Source organism: Columba livia, chromosome 8 (genome assembly GCF_036013475.1).
Source record: "Columba livia isolate bColLiv1 breed racing homer chromosome 8, bColLiv1.pat.W.v2, whole genome shotgun sequence".
In the NCBI taxonomy this organism is placed as follows: Eukaryota; Metazoa; Chordata; class Aves; order Columbiformes; family Columbidae; genus Columba; species Columba livia.
The window spans coordinates 24512445-24532815 of record NC_088609.1 but is presented as its reverse complement, the minus strand read 5'-3'; the positions used below and the strand labels follow the sequence as shown (position 1 = coordinate 24532815).

Genomic DNA, 20371 nt, shown 5'->3' with positions numbered 1-20371 from the left:
CAAACGTCTCTGTTAAGAATATGAATACATGCTGCAGATCTAAACCATTGTTGTAACTGCACATGCTAATGTTAAGTTTTTTGCATTTTCTTCACATACACATAGGCTGCAGTTGTTTCATGAGGAGGTTGCTTGTATAAAGGCAAGCAAACCAAAAAGTTCCACACTTGCACAGCATAATTCATTATGTAAACAAAATCAGCTTATGCCAAATATTAGATACTGGACAGTAATATGTATCTGGAATAAATAATTTTTACTAGCTTATGTATTTAGACACAGAAACCCTGATATAGAGATTCTTGTGTTATTTAGAAATATTATTCCTAAAAGTATCCTGCAATGTGACCAGATTGGCTGCCACATGAAGTTTCAAAAACAGCTATCAATTTTAGTCACTACAAAAATAAAACACAGAAAATCAAAACAAAACCCAACAGTTTATCTCTGCCCTCACCACAGAAAAAAAATCTCCACTGTACAAGTGGACTACATATCTTATATGAGAATAAGAAATTACATGCTTTAGGTCTGCATAGTTAAGCCACTGGTTCACCTGACATTATTAAGCTGACACTCAATGTTAATTGTTTTGAACATTCAGAAAGCCAAGACAATTACTTCAGCTGTTTTCCTAAAGACTTTAAAACATGATACCTTTGGATGAATTTATTTAGGTAACATGGCAAAATCATGGCTTCATGGTTTTAGGCAGTAGACTTTCCAGACATCAAATGAGAGTCTGTGGAAAACACTCCTAGTGAAAAATTACGAATAAGGTTTTGTAGTAACAACATAAACACCTTGATTTTGTTTTTAGTATACTTCCTATTGATGCCCAATATTGACTTGTCTTGGCTGCTGCTGCACACTAAGCCAATGATGTCAAGAGGACTCTCGGCAACAACTTGAAAATATCTTTTCCAATTTGTAACTACCAATTCTGTGTTTGCCATTATGTAGGTATGGCTTAGATTTTGCAATTAATAAATTACCTCATTCACAGTGAAGCTCATTTGTCACCTAAGAGAGACTTGAGATTCTTGCCATCAGTGTTTTATTTGAACATGCAAGAGCAGCTTAAAGTAGGAAATAAAGAATTATGCCAAGATCTTGTCATTTGTGTAGCATATAGTAATTTGTGTAGCATATAGTAAGGACTTGGAGCAGGGGGTGCACGGAACCCCTACTTCTACTCTATCCTTAATCATTCCACCTGAAGGAAGAGGAACAGCCCTTTTTCTTGCAGCCATGTTGAGCACAGCATGGACTTACTCCCCAAAGTCAGTCACTTATGTCTTCTTTCGTACAAAGAGCCAATACTGGTTAAAGCCTTTCAGTTTTGGGTCTGGCCCTCCTTTGTGTGAGGGGAACTAGACCTGTGTCATCCTGACAAGTAACATTCAGATGAACCTTGGCAGTTTCTTACTGCTTCAGTTTTGCAAGAATCTCAAATCAGATCACATCTGGTAAAAACAAAACAAAACAAAACCAGGTCTGGTAAACCCACATTTTGTTTTTAATTCTCAAATCCAGGTCATATTGTCTAGATGACTGAAGCTTCAACCCAGTTTTCACTACAGCACATTCACATGGTCTTTAGGACATTTCAAAGGGTTAATAACATTATGTGACTAAAATGTATGTCATCATTATCCATTCAAAAACCAGCTGAATCAAGAACAGAATGTGTTTGCATTTTATATACCTTCTCATGCTAAATAATTCAGAACTTTACAGACAAACTGTATGCCCTACTGGTTGATTAATGAAAAGACTTTTAATCGTATCTACTCTTAACACATAAGAGTGTACTTTCACAAATTCAGAAGAGCTGAAAAAAAAGGCTAACAATCAGACCCTTGAACCTCAGAATAAACTTTCTTACCTGATGCTGACTGCCTCATCAAGTCAGGCATGAAGGAGAGACAGTAAAGAGAAATTTAAATGGTTTAGTACAATTCCAAAGTTCTTCCACGTTAAATCACAGAATAGTTTGAAGGGTGCTAGTCAGTTGCATGCAAGTTGTATTTCTAAGCCCCTGTGCTTTTTAAATAGAGAATATAGGTCAAATTTTCAACTGGGACTTTGTGAAAGAGAGTTCTACTTCAGCTCTGGGAGACATTTTTATGTTGTAACCTGTGAGGTTTTTTTTTTAAAGCTAGGAATTCAGTGGTGAAAAGAAGTCAAACTAAAATGTTACTTTCTGGTCCCTTTAAAAGGCTTCAGTAACTAATTATCGAGATTTGCTCAGTTCTGAAGTAATAAAGAAGAGTTTTAACAAAGCCTGACAGTAAATATTCAATCTACTCACAGTAGGATAAGCAAGTAATACACAAGTGAGATAAAAATATGACCACTGCTTTGGGTGAGTGAAATTTGTTTTGGCAGACACCAGTATGTTAAATCTTAAAAAAAAATAAAGATACTGAATTCTCAGTGCTTATAGCAAGAGAAATCTAAAAAATCAGAGTTCCCTCTTTATTTGTCCCCACCTTCGTAAGAGTAAAACTCCCTAAAAACCAAACATGATTAAAAAGAAAACTAGAATGTTGCTGAAAGTATGATCTGACCACATTTAGCTGAAGAGAAACAAGTCATAAGCATTTTCAAATACCTGTTCTATAATTCAGAAAAACATTGTCAACATGAAAAGAGATTTAGAAGTCAAAATCTAATTACAAGCCAATTAAAAATATCAGTTATGATCTATTATAATTACAGTTAACATTAATAAAAGAAGTTTAATTGTAGTTCTTGAGAATTCCTGAGACTATCAGTCGACAGCATCTAATGGGATCCCTTATGGTACTTAACAGTTGACTGCCACTTACTGCAGACCCTCTCCTATTGTGACATCACTCCAGTTCACAGCATACACTAGTACACAATCACTTCTAAAAAAAAAAGCTCCCAGTAACAACTTCTGGAATAATGCTTATCTCAGCAAATGAAGCAGTTGCAGCATCTCAGACTGAATTAATGGAAAATAGTTTGTCATTTGGGAGACAAATATGTCCAGTAGGTACTACAACGCAGGAACATTTCTGCACACGCACACAAAAAGAATGAAGAACATTAAGGTTGCAGGCCTCTTCACGCTACTTGGCCACTTCCATGAACACAAGCAACTCCTTAGATATCTTAAGCTCTCTGAAGACCATTTTAAAATATACAGTTGTAGTTCCACAGTGAGTCACATTCATACCGAAACCATCGCAACATGAAGACTGCACAAATGGAGACATCATGAGCTAAATGAATAGTTGCAGAAACTAATATTAGCAATCCATCATCTAAAACAATTCTTGGCAAGTTTAATGGCTGTGCAGCTACAACACAAATGTGTTTCTAAAGTTCTGCAACAGAATCAGCTTCCTTATATGAAAGGGACTGCTAAGCAGCGATTGTGACAGAACTGTATCAGAGCATTTTAACGAAAGCCATCGCTTATTGATCTTTGAAAAGTCTGAGATTAAAAAAATCCACTTAAGTACAGCTTAATGTATCCTGCAATAAAGAAGTTTAATGCAAAAGCAAGCCAATTTTAAAGACATTCTTAATTTTCCTCAAGCATGAGACAGTTTATACACAAATATGTGGATCATATGCAAAAGACAGAGGATAGTCTTCTGAGAGCTTCCTGACAACTTGTATAGCTCTCAAGATTACGTGTCAAATAAGTCAACAATACTTATCACATATAATACAGTATTTGTTTAGAAACAGTGACACATTCTCTAACAAAGTTAAAAATAAATTTGAAAAATATATTTGAAACGAGAAATGTGTTATCATTGTAACTGTATTAGGACAAAGCTCAAAGTTGTGGCTTTTATTTCAGTGTCAAGTGAATTTCCTGTTTCACTTCAGTTAACATTAAGGTTTTTTAATTAAAGTCATAACTATAAATGCAGGCATCATCAGGATTATTGACTTGTAAGTAACAGCCATGAGCAATGCCAGACAAGGGTCATTCTTGGAAATTACTGATGATTCAAGAAGCCCAAACCAACGCTGAATCCAGGATCTCTCATTTACTCTGCTTGCTCCTGTTAGACAGTCACTGCTGTCCCTCCTGAGGAAGAGGCCCTAATACCATGGACTCACTGTCTGAAAGATAACAAACAGCTGAGAGGGGCTGTATGGGCTTCTCTTCCCTTTTGATCTGTATGAAAAGCTGCAGAGACGGCCACCCCCACATCTCATACCAAAGCCATCTTGGTTTCTCCAATGTTACATCTACTTCTAGAGATTTAAAAACGGAATTAAAATACATTTTGTAGACCTTAAAAGATACACAAGGAATATGCTTTGTTTTGTTTTAAAAAGGAGGGGGAAGAAAAGAAAAATTGTGATGAACTCTTTTCCTTTCACTGTGAGCCAGGCATGGGAGAGATCTGCAACAATCTGATACACTTCATAGAGAAATTCAGGAAACAGATTGCATCTTCTTTTATTGCTTTCAGATACTTGTCTTTTTTTTTTTTTTTTTAATTTAAAATATTAAGATTAAAACTCTTCCAGAACAACTTTGAGTCTCCTCAGATTTCTTAAAGATGTTCTACTTCAGGTTAAGATCTGTCTAATTTTGAGATTCATATAATAGAAAATTATATTCTCAAATAGGAAATGTTTTTATGTTGTTCTCTTTACTGCTCCTTTACCTGAGATCTAATTTCTTGTCAAAATGCAAAAAACCGCAGCAAATTACCTACTTTCTATTGAAATCAAGTTGTTAACACATTCCAATGGGTTGTAGAAGAGTCATGGATGTAGGAAAAAAGTGAATACATTTAAGAATGCATTAAAAAACCCTGGAAAACTATCAGAGGGAAGTTTTATTACAACACTACCATGAACAAAAACATACTTTTCTCCCTTGTAGTTTACCTAAACTACAAATATTAAAGTTAACCTGAAGTGTTTAGGGTGAGGATTTGACAAATTTTGGGTTTAGCAGATTGGAATAATCATTACATAGTTTTATGATTTGTCTTTGCTTTTGCCTCCCCCTCGGCCCCAAAAGTGATGTTTGTAAGGTAGTACTCAAGATTCTAATCAAAGTCTAACTTAACAAATTAGACAAGTTAAGCAAAATCAAATACACTGAAATTGCAGTGCCTAAGGTACTGTGACTGAAGAACACAGGAAATATCTTTATCACACTTACAAATAACACACGGTGAGAGCATTTCAAAAATCTGTTTGCAAAATTGCTTCCTTTGCTTACTAGTTATAAAGCACAATTAAACATTTCATTTATCATGGAGCCTTTTATTTTTTTTAAGACATAGTTTTGTCTTTGCTATCCTTTGAGTATGGAAATTAATTTCCTCATCTAAAAACTTTCACCCAGCAGAAGTTTCAGTCAGATAAACAAAATGCTGATTTTTAGTGAGTCCAGCAATGACCTTTGAAATGAAGTTGTTAGGCAGTCCCTGTAGGAAGAGCCAAGCTGCACTCCAGCATACTCAAGACTGTCTGGGATCTGCTTTAGCACATTTGGCCATTTATTTGGGACTGAGTTTGGCACGACTAAAGCGGGAAACCTGCACAATCAACAACAAACCCTGAAAAGAGTTTATCACTCCACAATAGTGCGAGTTTAGTGGTTTATATATAGTATTTCTAAAGAATATAAGCTATAAAATAGTAGCCTCCTAAAGAAAACTAATTCTGCTTTCTACGGATGAGTTCAGAGATGTATTTGCTTCCTGTTGGTATTACCTCATCTGTCCCCCAAACAATTTTATAATGCTCATACTAAGATAAAAATAAGTGACAAAAAAATCTTAGAAAACTTGGTGGAGTACCTGGCTCCTTATTTTAAAGCGTAATAAAATGAATCTTGGTGAAGAGTTCATTTGATTTCTTGGGGTTTTTAGGACAAGCAGAAAGAAGCAGATAGAGAAAATGAATTTGATACTACTTTCAGTATGGCAGAAAGGTTCAAAGAAGCCTGATTTGCAGAATAACCTAATGCTAGGAAGACTGCATCTGCCCATATCCAGTTGTCTCCAGGGTTTCATATGTCTGAACTTATCAATCTGCACTTTCTCAAAACAGTACAACTGTTTCTAGAGTTCATAAACGGAAGTCAATTCAATCTAATACAGCTGCAGTATGATCTGTCCACTTGTTACTGCAATTGCAGCAAAACACCTTGAAACTGGCAACAACAACAGAAGCTGACCTGAAGTCAGAGCAAGTATTCAACTTCAGGCTTGAGGGGCCCAAAGCAGAACTGCAGTGAATGACAGTATTAGATACCCAAACAGACCTAGGCTGCTTCTTTTGCTTGTACCAATATGGCTGCTATTCTTAAAAGGTAAAAACCCAAAGAATCTCCAAACTGAGATGGTTTTTTTTGGTCATCTATAGCGGGATTAAAAACAAGAGTCATAGAGTACTACAACATTAGATGAATCTGCCCCACTCATCATTAACTCATTGGAATCCAAATTACTGTATGTAATGAACTACTAAATTATTCTGTTTAAGAAAATAATTACCTTTGGTTCTGAAACTCATACTTTTAAAAGGATGATCCAGAGAAACACGCTGGTATACAACCTGAAATATTCATCTCAAAGGAACTTTGCTGACCATACCACTAAACAGAGTTCAAACCATTGCAGTGTGTCATAAGTGAAAAGCAAAAGAGCAGCAAGAAGTTTCCAAGACTGAGTCATTTCAGGCTTCTGGCTTTTTAAACAACACGTAAATATTTAGCCTCTGTTTTAAATTACCAGCTTCTGTAATTCATATTCAGTCTCACAGTAACACAAAATGCTTTAGAAAATCCCTATAGATGTCAGGAAGATTAAATAAAGTCTATTGAATCATTTTAATGCATTAGAAGAAAGTTCATGTCCAGTTGTCCTGCTGTTTATTTCATAATGCTCTGAATGCACTCTTATATTTCCTGACTTAAGTTTTTATAAAAAGTGTTTTTTCAACATTATCAGTTAAAAAGCACTTGAGCCAAAAGGAAATATGATGTTAAATGTATGTTGCATATCAGTTTTACCATAGACGAGTCTGCTGTGTTGTAAACGTGACAAAGATTAAAACTAGCAGCAAGTGTTCAGACCAGAAGGTTTCCAGTGAATCAGAACAGGAAACCAATAAAGCAATCAATGGGAGGTCATGACTTTTTGATCACTGCACTGTATGGTTAAAGAATCTGGTTTTGATCTAGTGCCGTATAATCAAATTAAACTTTGAAGTTCTGTATCAAATATGCAATTGAAATACCAACAGTGCTAAGGAAGTATCAAACTTTTAAACTCTTTTCAAAACAAATCAGTCTTTGGTAACTGCAAGTAAAATTTTATCTATTGAGGGATTTTTAAGATCTGACAAGTTGGTTGCAGTGTGATTGTATGCAATTCCAAAAAATGTTCTAAGCTGACATAGTGCTGGGAAGTTTCTATAAACAGCTAGTTGGTAGGTGGAAGGAAAGTTCCCAGAAACTCCTCCTACAATAAGTTCTAATGAAAGTGTTTATTTGGAGTGAGGACATGGCAACAAATATATTTTAAAATAGCAGCATGATCACACTGAATGTACTACAATTATTATATCCAAGGAACTACCTGAATCTCAAATGCTCCTTCTCCCTAGAGCATGCATCTGTAAATGCAAAAGTTACTGAAACCTCAAGCATTAACTAGAATGTACGGGCTGATACAGAGACTGAAAATGTACCCATTATGGGCAAGTTACAGGAAATGATAATTTCGCACTTTTACTCTGTCCTTTCAAAGCAGGAGTTAAACTCAACATTTTAAAATGGAATAAATAACATTTATTTTTGCCTCTGCTTGCAGAAATTACTTTCATCTGTGCTGGCTGCTACTCTGAGAGTGCTAAAAGAATTTTAGGAGGGGTTTCCATCACATTTCCAGTGTTTGCCCCACTTATATTCAGATAAATTTACAGAGACATATTACAAGCTCATACATAGCATTCCTCTCCTGAGCTTGTTTCTCACATAGGTGGCACCCATATATGGTTGCTGACACAAAACTTTTTCCAAGGAACAACTACTCAGACAAATTAAAATCAGTAGAACCTCAATCCTTTCACTTTTCAACCCCTAAAACTTGATTTATAGGCAGAAACATAGGATAGACCCTGACATTGCTATAATTAGCACTGCAGACAGGTCACACAGCTTCAGCACTCAAGAGAAGAGCATTATTGTCATGATAATGAAATAATTTTATAATCAGTTTACTTGCTTTGGCTATCCAGACAAACTCTACACAGGGACTTAGTAGATTAACTTCTAGATTAACTTCTAATGCTGCAATCAACAACTACTGTATTGCTCAGCAAGATAGATCTGGAGCTTTGGCACAGTAGGATACAGTCAGGAAAAAAGAAGTGGGGAGGGAGGGGGAATGTTTGTAAAGGGAACAATCACCAGTCTTCATTTATTTTAATCACCGAATCTAATCTACCAGTAGTGACAGTGAAACAGTTAAGATTCATACCTAAACCGTTGTCCTCGTCTGAGTGAACAAAGTCACACCTATTCCATTTGAGGACAGACTACATCACTGTCCTGCTTACACTGGTCATATTCAGAGGTTGCCTTTATTCTCACCAGAGATGGAAGATATTTTGTTGATGGTGTTGTTACTGGGGGGGGGAAGGGAGAGGAATCTACTTTACCTGATGCAAAGATGTAGTTTGTAGCCAAAGATTTGTGGAATGGAGTACCACCATTATGGAATAAATCCTACCTTTTTGGGCAAGTGTAATATGTCTGTATTAATGACACTATGAACATCCATTCAAAATTAATTGAATTAAACAACAGATGTTCATAAAATATACAGGGATTCCATTGTGCAACAACACTTCTGCCTGTTGATTGCTTAGTTAAGCCAGACAGTTTCTAAAGCTAGTTATTTTATTAAGGGCAGGGTAACTAAACTGGAGGAAGTTACTGGAGAATGAAGACTCCCAATCTGTTCAGTCTGACACTTCTGTAACAATCTTGGTATTATCAAGCCAGTATAACATCTCTGACCCTCAAGGACAAGCTGAATTAAAGGAATAAAGCAATTCACTTTTCTAAAGCATACAGTATATATTTAACTATACTGTGTAGACAAAGCTGCTATGTTAGATTGGGTATTTGCAAACCACATGATCTCACAAGCGCTATCTTATCACATCACAGGTTCCTCAGACTGACCACAACCACTTAAATCAGACTCTGCCAGCACAGAGACTCGGTAACTTTGACACGTACTAGTAAAGCAACTACATTTTTAGCTGTCCAGCAGCTTTGCAAGAACTTCATTTGTGGGTAGGGAAAAATCTGATGGTCTCTTGTCCAACTGTGCTTGCAAGATACGGTAAAAGAAAAGCACATGATTTATTGTGCTATAAACTTCCACCACAAGTTGAAATGCTTACTTCGTAAATCTGAGGGCTAACATATTTCCTTTCAGGGACAACATTTCTTATCAAGTAAGAAAACATTGATTGAGAGCTGCATATTTTGAAAGCATTTGTCTAGTAAAACAAACTATTAGAAGGTGTTAATGTGATTCTACTCAGTATTGAGAAACAAGTGCTTTGCAAGCGTTAATACAGTACTTTTAACAAATGTTACAGACTTAGTGAGAACTATGAAGTGAGAACAATATAAAAATTGACTGAAATAAATCCCACAAAGATTAGCTAGTTTCATGAAAGCAAGTAAAATTACAATTGCAAGGAGACAAATATACATCTGCCTATACTACATAGAAAATAAATAGTACACTCCTTTCAGAAGAACAGGGGGAAAAATAAGTTGCCAAGAGACTTGAGTAGAAGAGCATTATACCTAATTATGAATTTTACAGGAAGAGTACTAGGCTTTTTTGGACTTGCTCTTCTCTCTTCAGTTCTGATGAAATAAGTGTTACCTATTTCTGTTTCCAAGATATCTAAATGCTGATAAATATGATCTTCTCTCATTCTTATTTGCCCATATGATCTGATCCACTGCTAGCCAACACTTCATATATGTCTCCTGAGGAGAACTTTAAAAAAATTCTAGTAGGTTGAACTTTAACTAGAATTAGCTTTCACCAGTTAAACCTTCTGTCCCCACCATGCAAAGCTATGTGCAACTCATTCACAGCTTTACAAGTTACTTAAACATGTGCCTGCACTGCAGTCATGACTGCAACACAGCACAGACACATCCAAACAAAGTAGCTGGACATCAGCAGTCCAAATACAGAAGGATGAAAGCTCAGAGTTATTTACCTTGCTCCTATGTGTAGTCTAGTGGTACTTCATATAAGAGAACATTTCATTTGTTAAGCATTGAATTTGACTCAAAGGAAGCCTAGTAACAAAATTAACAGAGAAAAGGAATAATGCTTCCTGCTCGTATCCCATCATCAAGATGCTGTTATTGCAAGAGAAGGAAGAGCTAGGAATGCTGCTAGAAGCGGCCAATCCATCAAATGTTACTCCAGTAGGCCACAAGCAGCAGCATAATTTTGTGCTCATCCATGGCTGATGCATAAGTTGTCATTTATCTGCTTGTAAAGATATCCCCTCATCTCCTCAGGGGACATAACTGTGCTGGGGACCAGAACCACTCGCTGATTTAAGATTATTAGCTAACAATAAAAAAAAAAAGAAAAGAAAATTTGGAAGCTTTAAAACAGCTTACCTACCACACAAGTTTATGGTATTCAAGACCAAAGGAACTGTTAATGGGGTTTAAACCTCCCTCCTGTGTATTATAGTGCATTGAATTTTATTTAGGTGTCGTATTATGTGGCCTATATAGGTGGGCTTTTTCAATCCTTCACATTGATGGCTATCGTTTAGTTTCCCTTCTCCATTTCAGTTTCAGCAGTGAAAGCCTATAAAGCTAACCCAAGCTGTAAAATGTATCCTTAATTCAGCCATATTACCAATTACTCCTTTGGTCACAACTCATGCATTATTTATCCTCAAAGTAATTACTTGAAGTGTCTTGAATTTTATTTACACAAGCAAAATCTTTTAAAAGCATATTATTTAATCTCCAACTTTTATATCTCTTTTCATTAAGACAATCTTGAAATGTTAGCTCACAAGGAGCAAGATAAGTCCATGAGATAACACCTATATCAGAGTCTTACTGACTGCATTAGGTTCTTAAAACATAATATCAGATCCAGTCCTAGATAAACTACATGTATGTGGGAATGGAAAAGTGGTAGACTAGTGGTCACTACTACTTTGAATAGTCATCAAGTTTTCAGATAGTGAAAATGGGAAATAGTTGGAAAAAAAAAATCCCCCCCTTTTCTGCATTGTCTATGTGTAAGAATTTAATCACCAGAATTTAACATAAAGTTACTATTATAGCCTTTTAAAAGCCTAAAAAAAAAGTATTTTTATGAAATAATAATGCTCCAGTCATCTGTCATCTTGTTCTTTTCCATTGGCCATGCTGAAATTCTGTTAACATGGGCAGTTTGCAGAGGGTTTTCTAACTGTTGGAACAGTGCACCACACTAACATCAGGATTTCGATTTTCATTCAAATACCAGAAACACACGCATAAGATTTGCATGTTAGAAAACATCCTTGCTTCCTCTCAAAATATTGGAAGTAATTATTTAAGGTTATAGCTCATTATGGAGGACAGCTAGGAGAAAACTAGCTCCATGTTCTGACATTGGTCAATAGCGGATGCCTGGGAAAGAATGTAACAATAAGCAAATATATAGGGGTACTTTACCAGAATGTCCTTCCCAAACTCCAGCAAGTAGCCCATTTTTCAATTATACATGTGACATTTGTGTATCTCCAGGGATTATTTTTCCCCCCATGAATTTAGGCAGTTATTTTTTCCAATCTGTATTACCATGGATTTTAGTATATGAAACAATTTTGGATCTAAAAGAATTTAAACTGTTAAATTTGCAAAAATCATATTCTCTAGTGTTTTTTCAACACAACTCCAGTTTCATTCGAAGATCCTCATTCTTGCACTGGAAGAGAAGTGAACAACTGCTCCATACCCATCTTCTTCATCCTGCTTACAGTTTGAATATTTTATACCTCCCCTTCAAAATTCCTTGGATGAAAAAAGAAAACCCAACCATTTCAATTTACTAATGTTATCCAGACACCAAAAGTAGGTGAGTGGGAATTAGCTGATCCTCCTTCTTAAGGTCACAAGCTTCACTGGCTGCTGAAGGTAACTAGACAACAGCTAACAACAGTATGAGAAGCAAAAACAAGCGCACAAAGAAACAAGTTGCATTGTTTCAAAACTTGCTATTTTGCTTCTGTGATCTTCCCTGGTAACTTCGTGTTTATTATGCTTTTACCATTAGTTCAGCCAACTCCTAATTCAGTCATTTTTTTGTATCCCCTGATAACCGCAAGAGATAAAGGAAAGTAACATCCCAGTATCTTTTGAAAGCTCTACTCAAATCTAAGACAAGAATTGCAGATAAATTCCCAGAAACTACCTTCTCTCCTCAACAAGTCTCCTTGACTCTACAGAGTTCTGAAACCTTTTATCTGGATTTTTTTTTTAACCTAAGAATACAGATCAAGAGCAAAAGGTGCCAGGCTTATAAAGAATATTTTGTATATCAAAGGCCAAATAATTTGTCAAAAAGGAAAAAAAAAAAGGCATCACTAAGCTCTGAGTGTTCTTCAGTTGCTCACGAGCTAAAAACAGCTACTGGATCCCTCAAGTATAGGAAAATGTTGTTAAAATTGATTTTAAAGAGCTATCTTCAGCATCCATATTCCCACTTACTAAGGAAAAATGCATGCTAAGTGAAAGAAGCACTAAGTTTATGTTGCTTCTCCCCTTCATAAAGCTATGCATAGTATTGGCCTTATGAGGTGCTCAGTAATCCCAAATTGTAGAGACTACTTCCTTTTGTGGACCTGCATACATTAGGCACAATTTAGTTTTAACATGAAAACTGTCGTAAGATTAAATCAAACCTACATTTGAAATACTGTAGAAATATAAATAAGAAACTGAAATTTAACAGCAAAACAAACTCACTAAAACATTCCAAGAGACACAAAAATCAGCTAGCAGTACGACAAACTTTACAAAGTTTCACTTGAAATACAATTTAAACTTAAGCACTTCAGTCCTAAATCACAAAGTCTGTAAGACTGGAAACCACTTGCTTTGTCTCCAAAGGTGTCTTGTGGTCTGCCAGTGTAGTTTGTGGGTAAGCATGTCAATTCTAATCTTTTGTACCACTCCTGTAATCTAGGTAACACATACAAGCCTTGCAACATCCAACAGGAAGCAGAGACAGCTGCTGTGTAATATATGTAAAGTGACTGCATGTACAGAGGGGTAGTGCATGAAATGTAGAGCTTCAGTTTATAAATCATTTAATTCCATTCAGTCTGAATTAAAAGTAAAAAGTGGCAAACTACAAAGAACATCCACCTTTTTTCCCCAGTATGTGATTTATGTTGAAATAAGTAACAGCTAGTTCAAGATTTATCTTAGTCAGTTCTTCTTAAGCCTTCAACTTTACTTAATGGAAACTCGGTGAAACTTTATACATATTCTTTCCTACATAGAGTAACTGCTTTACTTCAGTGATACCTGCTGAACTGGGATACTCTCTAGAATACTGAAAATGTTTCAAAACAGTTACTTTCAGTTAACACTTCAGTGTCTCATCCAAGACAACTTCTATGAAGTACTAGCACTCCTCGTGCAGCCTGAGAGTATGTAGCTCACAGTACAAATCTTGCAGTGCCTGTATACTCACACCATTTATGTTACATCAGTTAAAGCACATTAACTGTAAGGTCAAGTGACACAGACCTTTTTTCTCTTGTGCCAAAGACCAGGCAACCAAGCCTGTGTACTTTGTGACAAGAGTAACAAAGTTGCTTCACAGAAGCTTCAGCCTGTCAGGACTACACAGTGGAAAAGCATTTTAGTTCAAAATCCTGCTAAGCCAGGAATAGTCAAGAATGCGTTAGAGATAGCTTTAAGAATAGAAGGAAAATGGAGGAAGGAAGAAAATGCTAGGTAAAAATCTTTCAATTAATGAAAATACAAATGACAATGGGACACAAATTCCTGACAAGGCAAGCAGAGTGTTTAAGTCTAGTGCATATTAAAAGCTGTGAAAGAATTTTATGTCATGATTTCCTGTTTGAATCTGTGACAATCCTCAAAATTTCAGGTTTTCACACTAGTTTCAGCCTTCAACAAGAAAGCCATAAGGCATAAGCATCTTTGTACCCAATAAAGCAACTCAGCCATTGAGGAAAGGAAGTATAGCACTAATCTGACATTAAACGTACACAACTTTACACAGGATTAGCTATTGGCTACCTAGAAATGCTACAGCCTCTGAGTGTCCTTCCATTATGCACCAGTTATTCTTCAAATGTTGACAGCTTGTGTAAAAGATTAAAGGATAGCTGTCAGTAACTTTCTAGTGAACAGAAAAATAATTGGCATGTATTTACTGAAGTTAAAACTGCAAGCTAATAATAATTGCTTTACATTGTTTACATCTATGTGAACTCCAAGTGAAGTTATGGCTGCACTAAGGAATATAAGTATGAATTCAGCATTTAACGTAGTAATGTAAATGATGTTAAATATTTTTATTCTAACCCATATTTGGTTACTCAAGTTAGCGCAAAGAAAGAGCAATGTGAGTGATGTGAGTAGATCTAAGGTGGCATGCACAAAGCAGAAGTCTACAACAGAACTCACATTGTTACAATGTTCCCAAAGCTCCAGCTTTTGTGTTTGCTTTCTTAAGTGTTGATCAAATATGAGTTTAAGACCTACTGTGAAGCAGTCAGTAAACAATTCAGCTTATCATACTACAGAAATCCACTGGCTAGATATAGGAGGAATCAGGCAGGTATCTTGTTAGGACAAACCAAAAAACCAATATAGTAATTTCACTTATAGTTGTTTTACCTTATTTGAAAGGTAAGAAAAAATGCATCATATTTTTCTGTGTAATTTACCTTGTACATTTAATAGCAATGTGCCTAATCGGTTCCATTTTGGAAGCTATACTACTATTTTCCAGTAGGTGCAGTTTTACTCAGTAACAGGAACACAAAAAACTTGAATTTACTACCAATAAGTCTTCTTATAATATGATTTGAAGAGTGACTGTAGCATTACTATTCCCAGATAAGTAATATAATAAAAGCAGCTGAAATTTATCCTTTAGGGTACAAACTGAACACTATTTAAGATGCATGCAGAATTTTGAGCTCAGAAAAGGAAGACCAAAATTATTCAGTGGGCTCAGATTACATCTAAATCCTCTCCAGTGACTGCCCTTTGTAGACTCTGGGCAGCAGTGCCTTTCACATGGTAACCAGTTGGGAGGTTGTGGTCAGCATGTCACATACACCATCACCCTATCTTCAGGAAGATGAATTTGCAAATTTGTAACGTTTCTTTTAGCTTTTGCAGAAGTAGAATCAAAAGGCAGCTAGCCAAAGAGCACGGTCATTAATGGATCTACACATGAAGATACTTCAGCGCAGATGTAAAAAGTCAGTTTATTTAATTGGTATTGACTAAATGATACTAATCCAACTTAGCAGTTGAGAGCAAACATTTTTCCCCTCTTCCTATTGCAATTTTATTCAGATTTTGCTGTTTCAGGAAACACTGCAAAGTTCTTTACTCAGCAGCTATGTTAATCCAATACTTTATTAATTAGCACCAACTTACCTATAAATACTACATACATTTCAGACTTAACCTTACATTATCTCAAAATCAGCCCAGTGGGTTATTCTCAAAATAAAGGATTGTGCATTTCTTCCAAACTCTTAATTTAAAAAAGAGACATACGTAACAGCTGGGAGGAAACAGACAACACAGAAATAGTCATTAGTAAACAAGGACTTCTAAGGTATAAGAAACTCTATGTAAGAAAGCATTCAGAAATTCTGCCAAAGTAGAACTAGTCTACTAGATACTGAGTTTCTTCCTCCTGTTTCTATCTATTCTAGAATGAGATACTTCGTTCCTATAGTGTTTACCTAGTTTAGAAATTAAATGTAAAGCTACAACAAAGCACACATCTGGAAGAGGAGTGCTCTTCTATGTGAAATTACTCCAACTCTGCTATTGTTGAAATTTATATTCTCCCTAGATTATATATTCTTTCAATCAAATTGAAATGGTAATGAAGATTTGTCTAGATTTAACTGTTTAGGAATCACTGTTATTACTCAGAATTATCACTGGTCTGTGAGCTAACAAACCTCATCTTCATTCCAACCTGTTCACATTAACTTATACACTTTAAACATGTACACAATTGTATGCCTCATGACAACTGAGCATATGACAAATGTTTGTATAGATAAAATGATGCAACAGCTTTCCAACAGTAATCCTACTTTTCTTCCAGAGCAGTGGTTTCTTACCTTTTAAGCCTTTTTATTCATAATGCAAAATATTTGGTTTTCTGGGAATTCCACAAGCAATTTACTTTCTCATAAGGAACAAAACAAGCTAGTTATAGTCCTTTAATGGAAAACACCAGGTTATTGATTTTTAAACTTGTTATTAAGTGAGCTTAATGATTGGTAAAGGTGCTGGACTGATGGCCCTAGAGAGTATCCTCAATCTACAACGTAGACAGCATTCCAAGATGCTCCACTTTATTATAACTCTCAAGGGATTGATCCTAAAAGGTTGAATCCACTAAGGTTGTTATGAAAACACTACCTACACTCAAATAAAGAACCCATTTATTTAACAAAAACAAGAAGGCAACGAACAAGTAATTACTTTGTAGTGCTCTGTGATACCGTGGTTTTAAACAACACTATCAGAGCTGTATATTAGAAACAGAAGCAGACTACAATGCAAAGATGACCGCGCATTTTGCACACAGTGTGGTATTAGGTAAAGACATTTCTTCACAATGCAGGATTAACTGAAATGAGCCAGTGAGCACAGTGGTTACATAAGGCATTTTGGTTTCAGGACCTTTTGATCTTTTTAACTAACAGAAAGTTGCTACAACTATTAGAGCAAGGAAGTCTGAAGACAGAAATGTCATAGGTTGAAGGTTTTGGCAGTTTAAAACTTAAAAATCTGTTAACTGATATTAAGCAAGCATCCTTTTTCTTTTAAGCAACCTCAGTATACTACCACTTAATTCATCCTCACAATATCAAGAACCAAAAGAAAATCTAAACGTGGACTGTTCTACTTGCAAAAATGCAGTTTAGTTTCTAACTACATTAGCCTTAAAAGTTGTAGCAAATAAAGACATAAAAGGGCTTATTTTCATGCGCACAGCTCCAAATACAATAAATGCAACATGGTGAAATATGATCAGCTCATGAAATTAAGGAAAAAAACTAAGACAGAATGTAAACCCTGATCTCATGGTCAAATCATGTAACTAAGCAATTTTTTGGTCTTTTACATCCCAGAATAAGGGCAAGATTCAGGTATAAGAGTTTGTTTTCTTGCATTCACTTTATATAACGTATGTCAGCAAAATCAGGTACTGAAGCTATAATAACTATTAGAGAAGCAAAACCTACTACAAATGAAAGATAAGACAAAAGGTGCAAGTGATCAGAGACAGTAGTATTTTATCACTTACCTCATGATGCAGCTCAGCTATCTGATCTTTCAGTTCTCTGATGTACTGGTTAGAATCAGATTTATTAAGCTGCCCTTGAATTTTTCCTTCTTCTTTCTGTTTTGGTTAAAAAAAATAATCTTATTCAAATTATTCACAGATATTCTATATTTAAAGTCTTATTTTAACCAACTTCATATTTTTGTCATGAACAGAAGCTATTTACAGACACCATCCAGCACTTTACAACAAGTTCAAATTACAGCAGGTAACTAGGGGTGTCAGTAGCTCAGACCAAACTGACTTTCTCAATACCAACCATCATACAGGCAGGATTCTATGGAGGACCTGAAAAATTAAAGCTTCACAGGTGGAATTCACATCCAGTGTACATGAGGGTTGCATATGCAATTTATTAATGCATCCCTCCTGTGCATCAATATATGAAGCATACGTTAGTCTACATTATTTTCACTAATGTGAAGTTTTCATTTAATAACAAGGAATTTCTCTTTGTCTCCAAGTCACAAGTAAACAAAACATGTTCATTCCTTGTATTGTAGGACATGTGCTGGAAACACTACAGAGGACAAGCTTTTTTCTCTCCTAAAAAAAGTTGTAGCATTTAAAATATTGTGGTATTTATCATATAGGAGTTCCAGAGAGCATAAGTGAAGTATGTCCCCTAACACCAATACTGCAAGAGGTACAGATCAAAACTGGCAAATAAAAAGCCATAGAAAAAGAGGAATGTGAGATTTCCCTCATTTGTCAGCCAAATGCAGCTCCTAAATCTCAAGATGCTCAAGATGCTCCTCTGCACTTGAATGCCTGAAACACTAACTTTCAGTTTGTTCTCTAAAGGGAATCATAATGTGACTGAACCAAATCTGGCAAATCTGAGATAAATAACCACCTTGATGGAAAAGGCAGCCCATGTCCTCAGTTTGCTACTAGTAAGTCAAGAGCGGTGGGTTTTTTTTTGTCTTTTTGCAGCTGAGTAATTTTTGAAGCAGCCACTGGCTTTAAAGGACAGAAGCACCTTGATTTTATATAAATCTTTACTTTGACTGTAAATCACACACAACCAATATATTACAGAAATACAAATACTATATGGGAATATCTGTTTTTTTTCTACCTGTAGCTCACTTTGCTGAAGTTTTAATTATACTTGAAGAAAGCAAACAGTTAATTTTGACATCAGGCACGTTCAAAGTCATTTGCAAACAGGATTTAAATACCTATTAGAAAGAAAGGTGTCAGCTATTTTTCAAAATACAGGACAAAAAGCTTTAATGGAGAGGTTATTTTAAAACATCCCTCTGAATATGAGCAGCAGAACAGAACATGTACCAGAATGTTAGTGGAAGGGACAATATACCACCTTCCAAACCCTTTTGCTGCATGAAAAGAACAACCTTGAGCACTGCCAGTTTTGGCAATTTCAAAGCATCTTCTCTAATTGCAGACTTCTTGCAGCAAGGTATGCCTTACAATATTGCTCGAAAGTAACATTGTCATATTCACAGAATCTGCAACATGGAGGTACAAGATCTTTTAGTGCATAATTCCATATTGAACCTAGCTTCCAAGGCAACGTAGGGCTCAAAGTCACAAAAAATGGCTAATACTAACAACATTACTAATTGTTCCTGTTCTAAACAGGTGAAAAAAAAATGCCACAAACCCATAATCTCTCTTTACAAGGATGACTAGTGGCATTGGAGAAACCAAACCAGAAACAACAACCTGCAGATCAAAACCAACGCTGTTTACATCCATATAGAGAAAAAAGTCATTGCCCAGACTATGAGCATGACTTGATCTCATCTGGTAGCAGGACTATATGGGAGAAATACTTGTCGAAGTACTTCCCCTCTGTTTGGAACCCTGACTCTTCCATTTGAGCCTCTTGTTCTATGGACTCCAAATGACTATGCAACCATAAAGTATAGTATCAAAAAGCACAAGTAAAGCAAGGTTTTACCATAAACAGAAGATAGGTGCCATAGCCCTTTTAATATCAGAATGTAATACATAACTGAGCTTACATTTAAAGTGGGTGCAGCAGAGGACATGGAACAGCCATCCCCAAGTTGAGTCTGTATAAACCAACAGCAGAAGCAATACCATTTACTAGCTTAAGTTTGGCCCTGCACAAATAGCTGAAAGGTGTTAGTGTATGCCCATGCAGAGTATACATATTGGGAGTTTTACACTATTATATTTAAGTGTTTATATTGTTACTTTTTATTCCATAAATAACACTGTAAAGTTAATGAAAAATTATCGTAGAAAAATTTGACAGGTGAATTTGCTGACTCTAGCTCCAATCAGTTGGAGCTGAACACAGGGCATAAGTCTGGCTTGCAAGATCCTCATTATTAGTGAAAGGCAAGTAAGTTTCAGTTTTCCTTTCAGAACTTAACAGATTTTGTAGAGCTGACAATTCACAAAAAAGTATTTAGCACAAAAAAGAAACCCTGCAATATCATTTTCTACAAAAATACTTTTCAAAAAAAGTCATGCTGTAACTTCCTCTTGCAACATTCAAAACACTAGAGGTCAGAAGCTGGTCCTTCTAACTGGCTGCAACAGAAATCAGATATTTCTAGGTAGCTAAATAAGCCCATGTTCTATAAGCTACAAAGTCTATCTACAGTGAATAAACTGGAAGGATGACAAAGGAGGAATTTTAAGACAACATATTTTCTTCACAGTTTCGGCTCATCTCTCTGAGCAACATCAAAGAT

At 35.7% G+C, this 20371-nt stretch overlaps 1 protein-coding gene across 9 annotated transcripts in view; it reads right to left on the bottom strand.

The window, feature by feature from the left end:
- EVI5 (ecotropic viral integration site 5) overlaps nucleotides 1–20371 on the bottom strand; it is a 105851-nt gene that overhangs the window by 2760 nt on the left and 82720 nt on the right. For 8 of the 9 annotated variants that reach the window (XM_065071130.1, XM_005498734.4, XM_065071128.1 and 5 more), the window contains one exon: nucleotides 17637–17732. In XM_065071130.1, coding sequence (XP_064927202.1) covers nucleotides 17637–17732 — 96 coding nt within the window. Of the gene's footprint in view, nucleotides 1–15736; nucleotides 15867–17636; nucleotides 17733–20371 lie in introns of all 9 variants that reach the window. The other variant, XR_010474097.1, reaches the window with a different exon arrangement.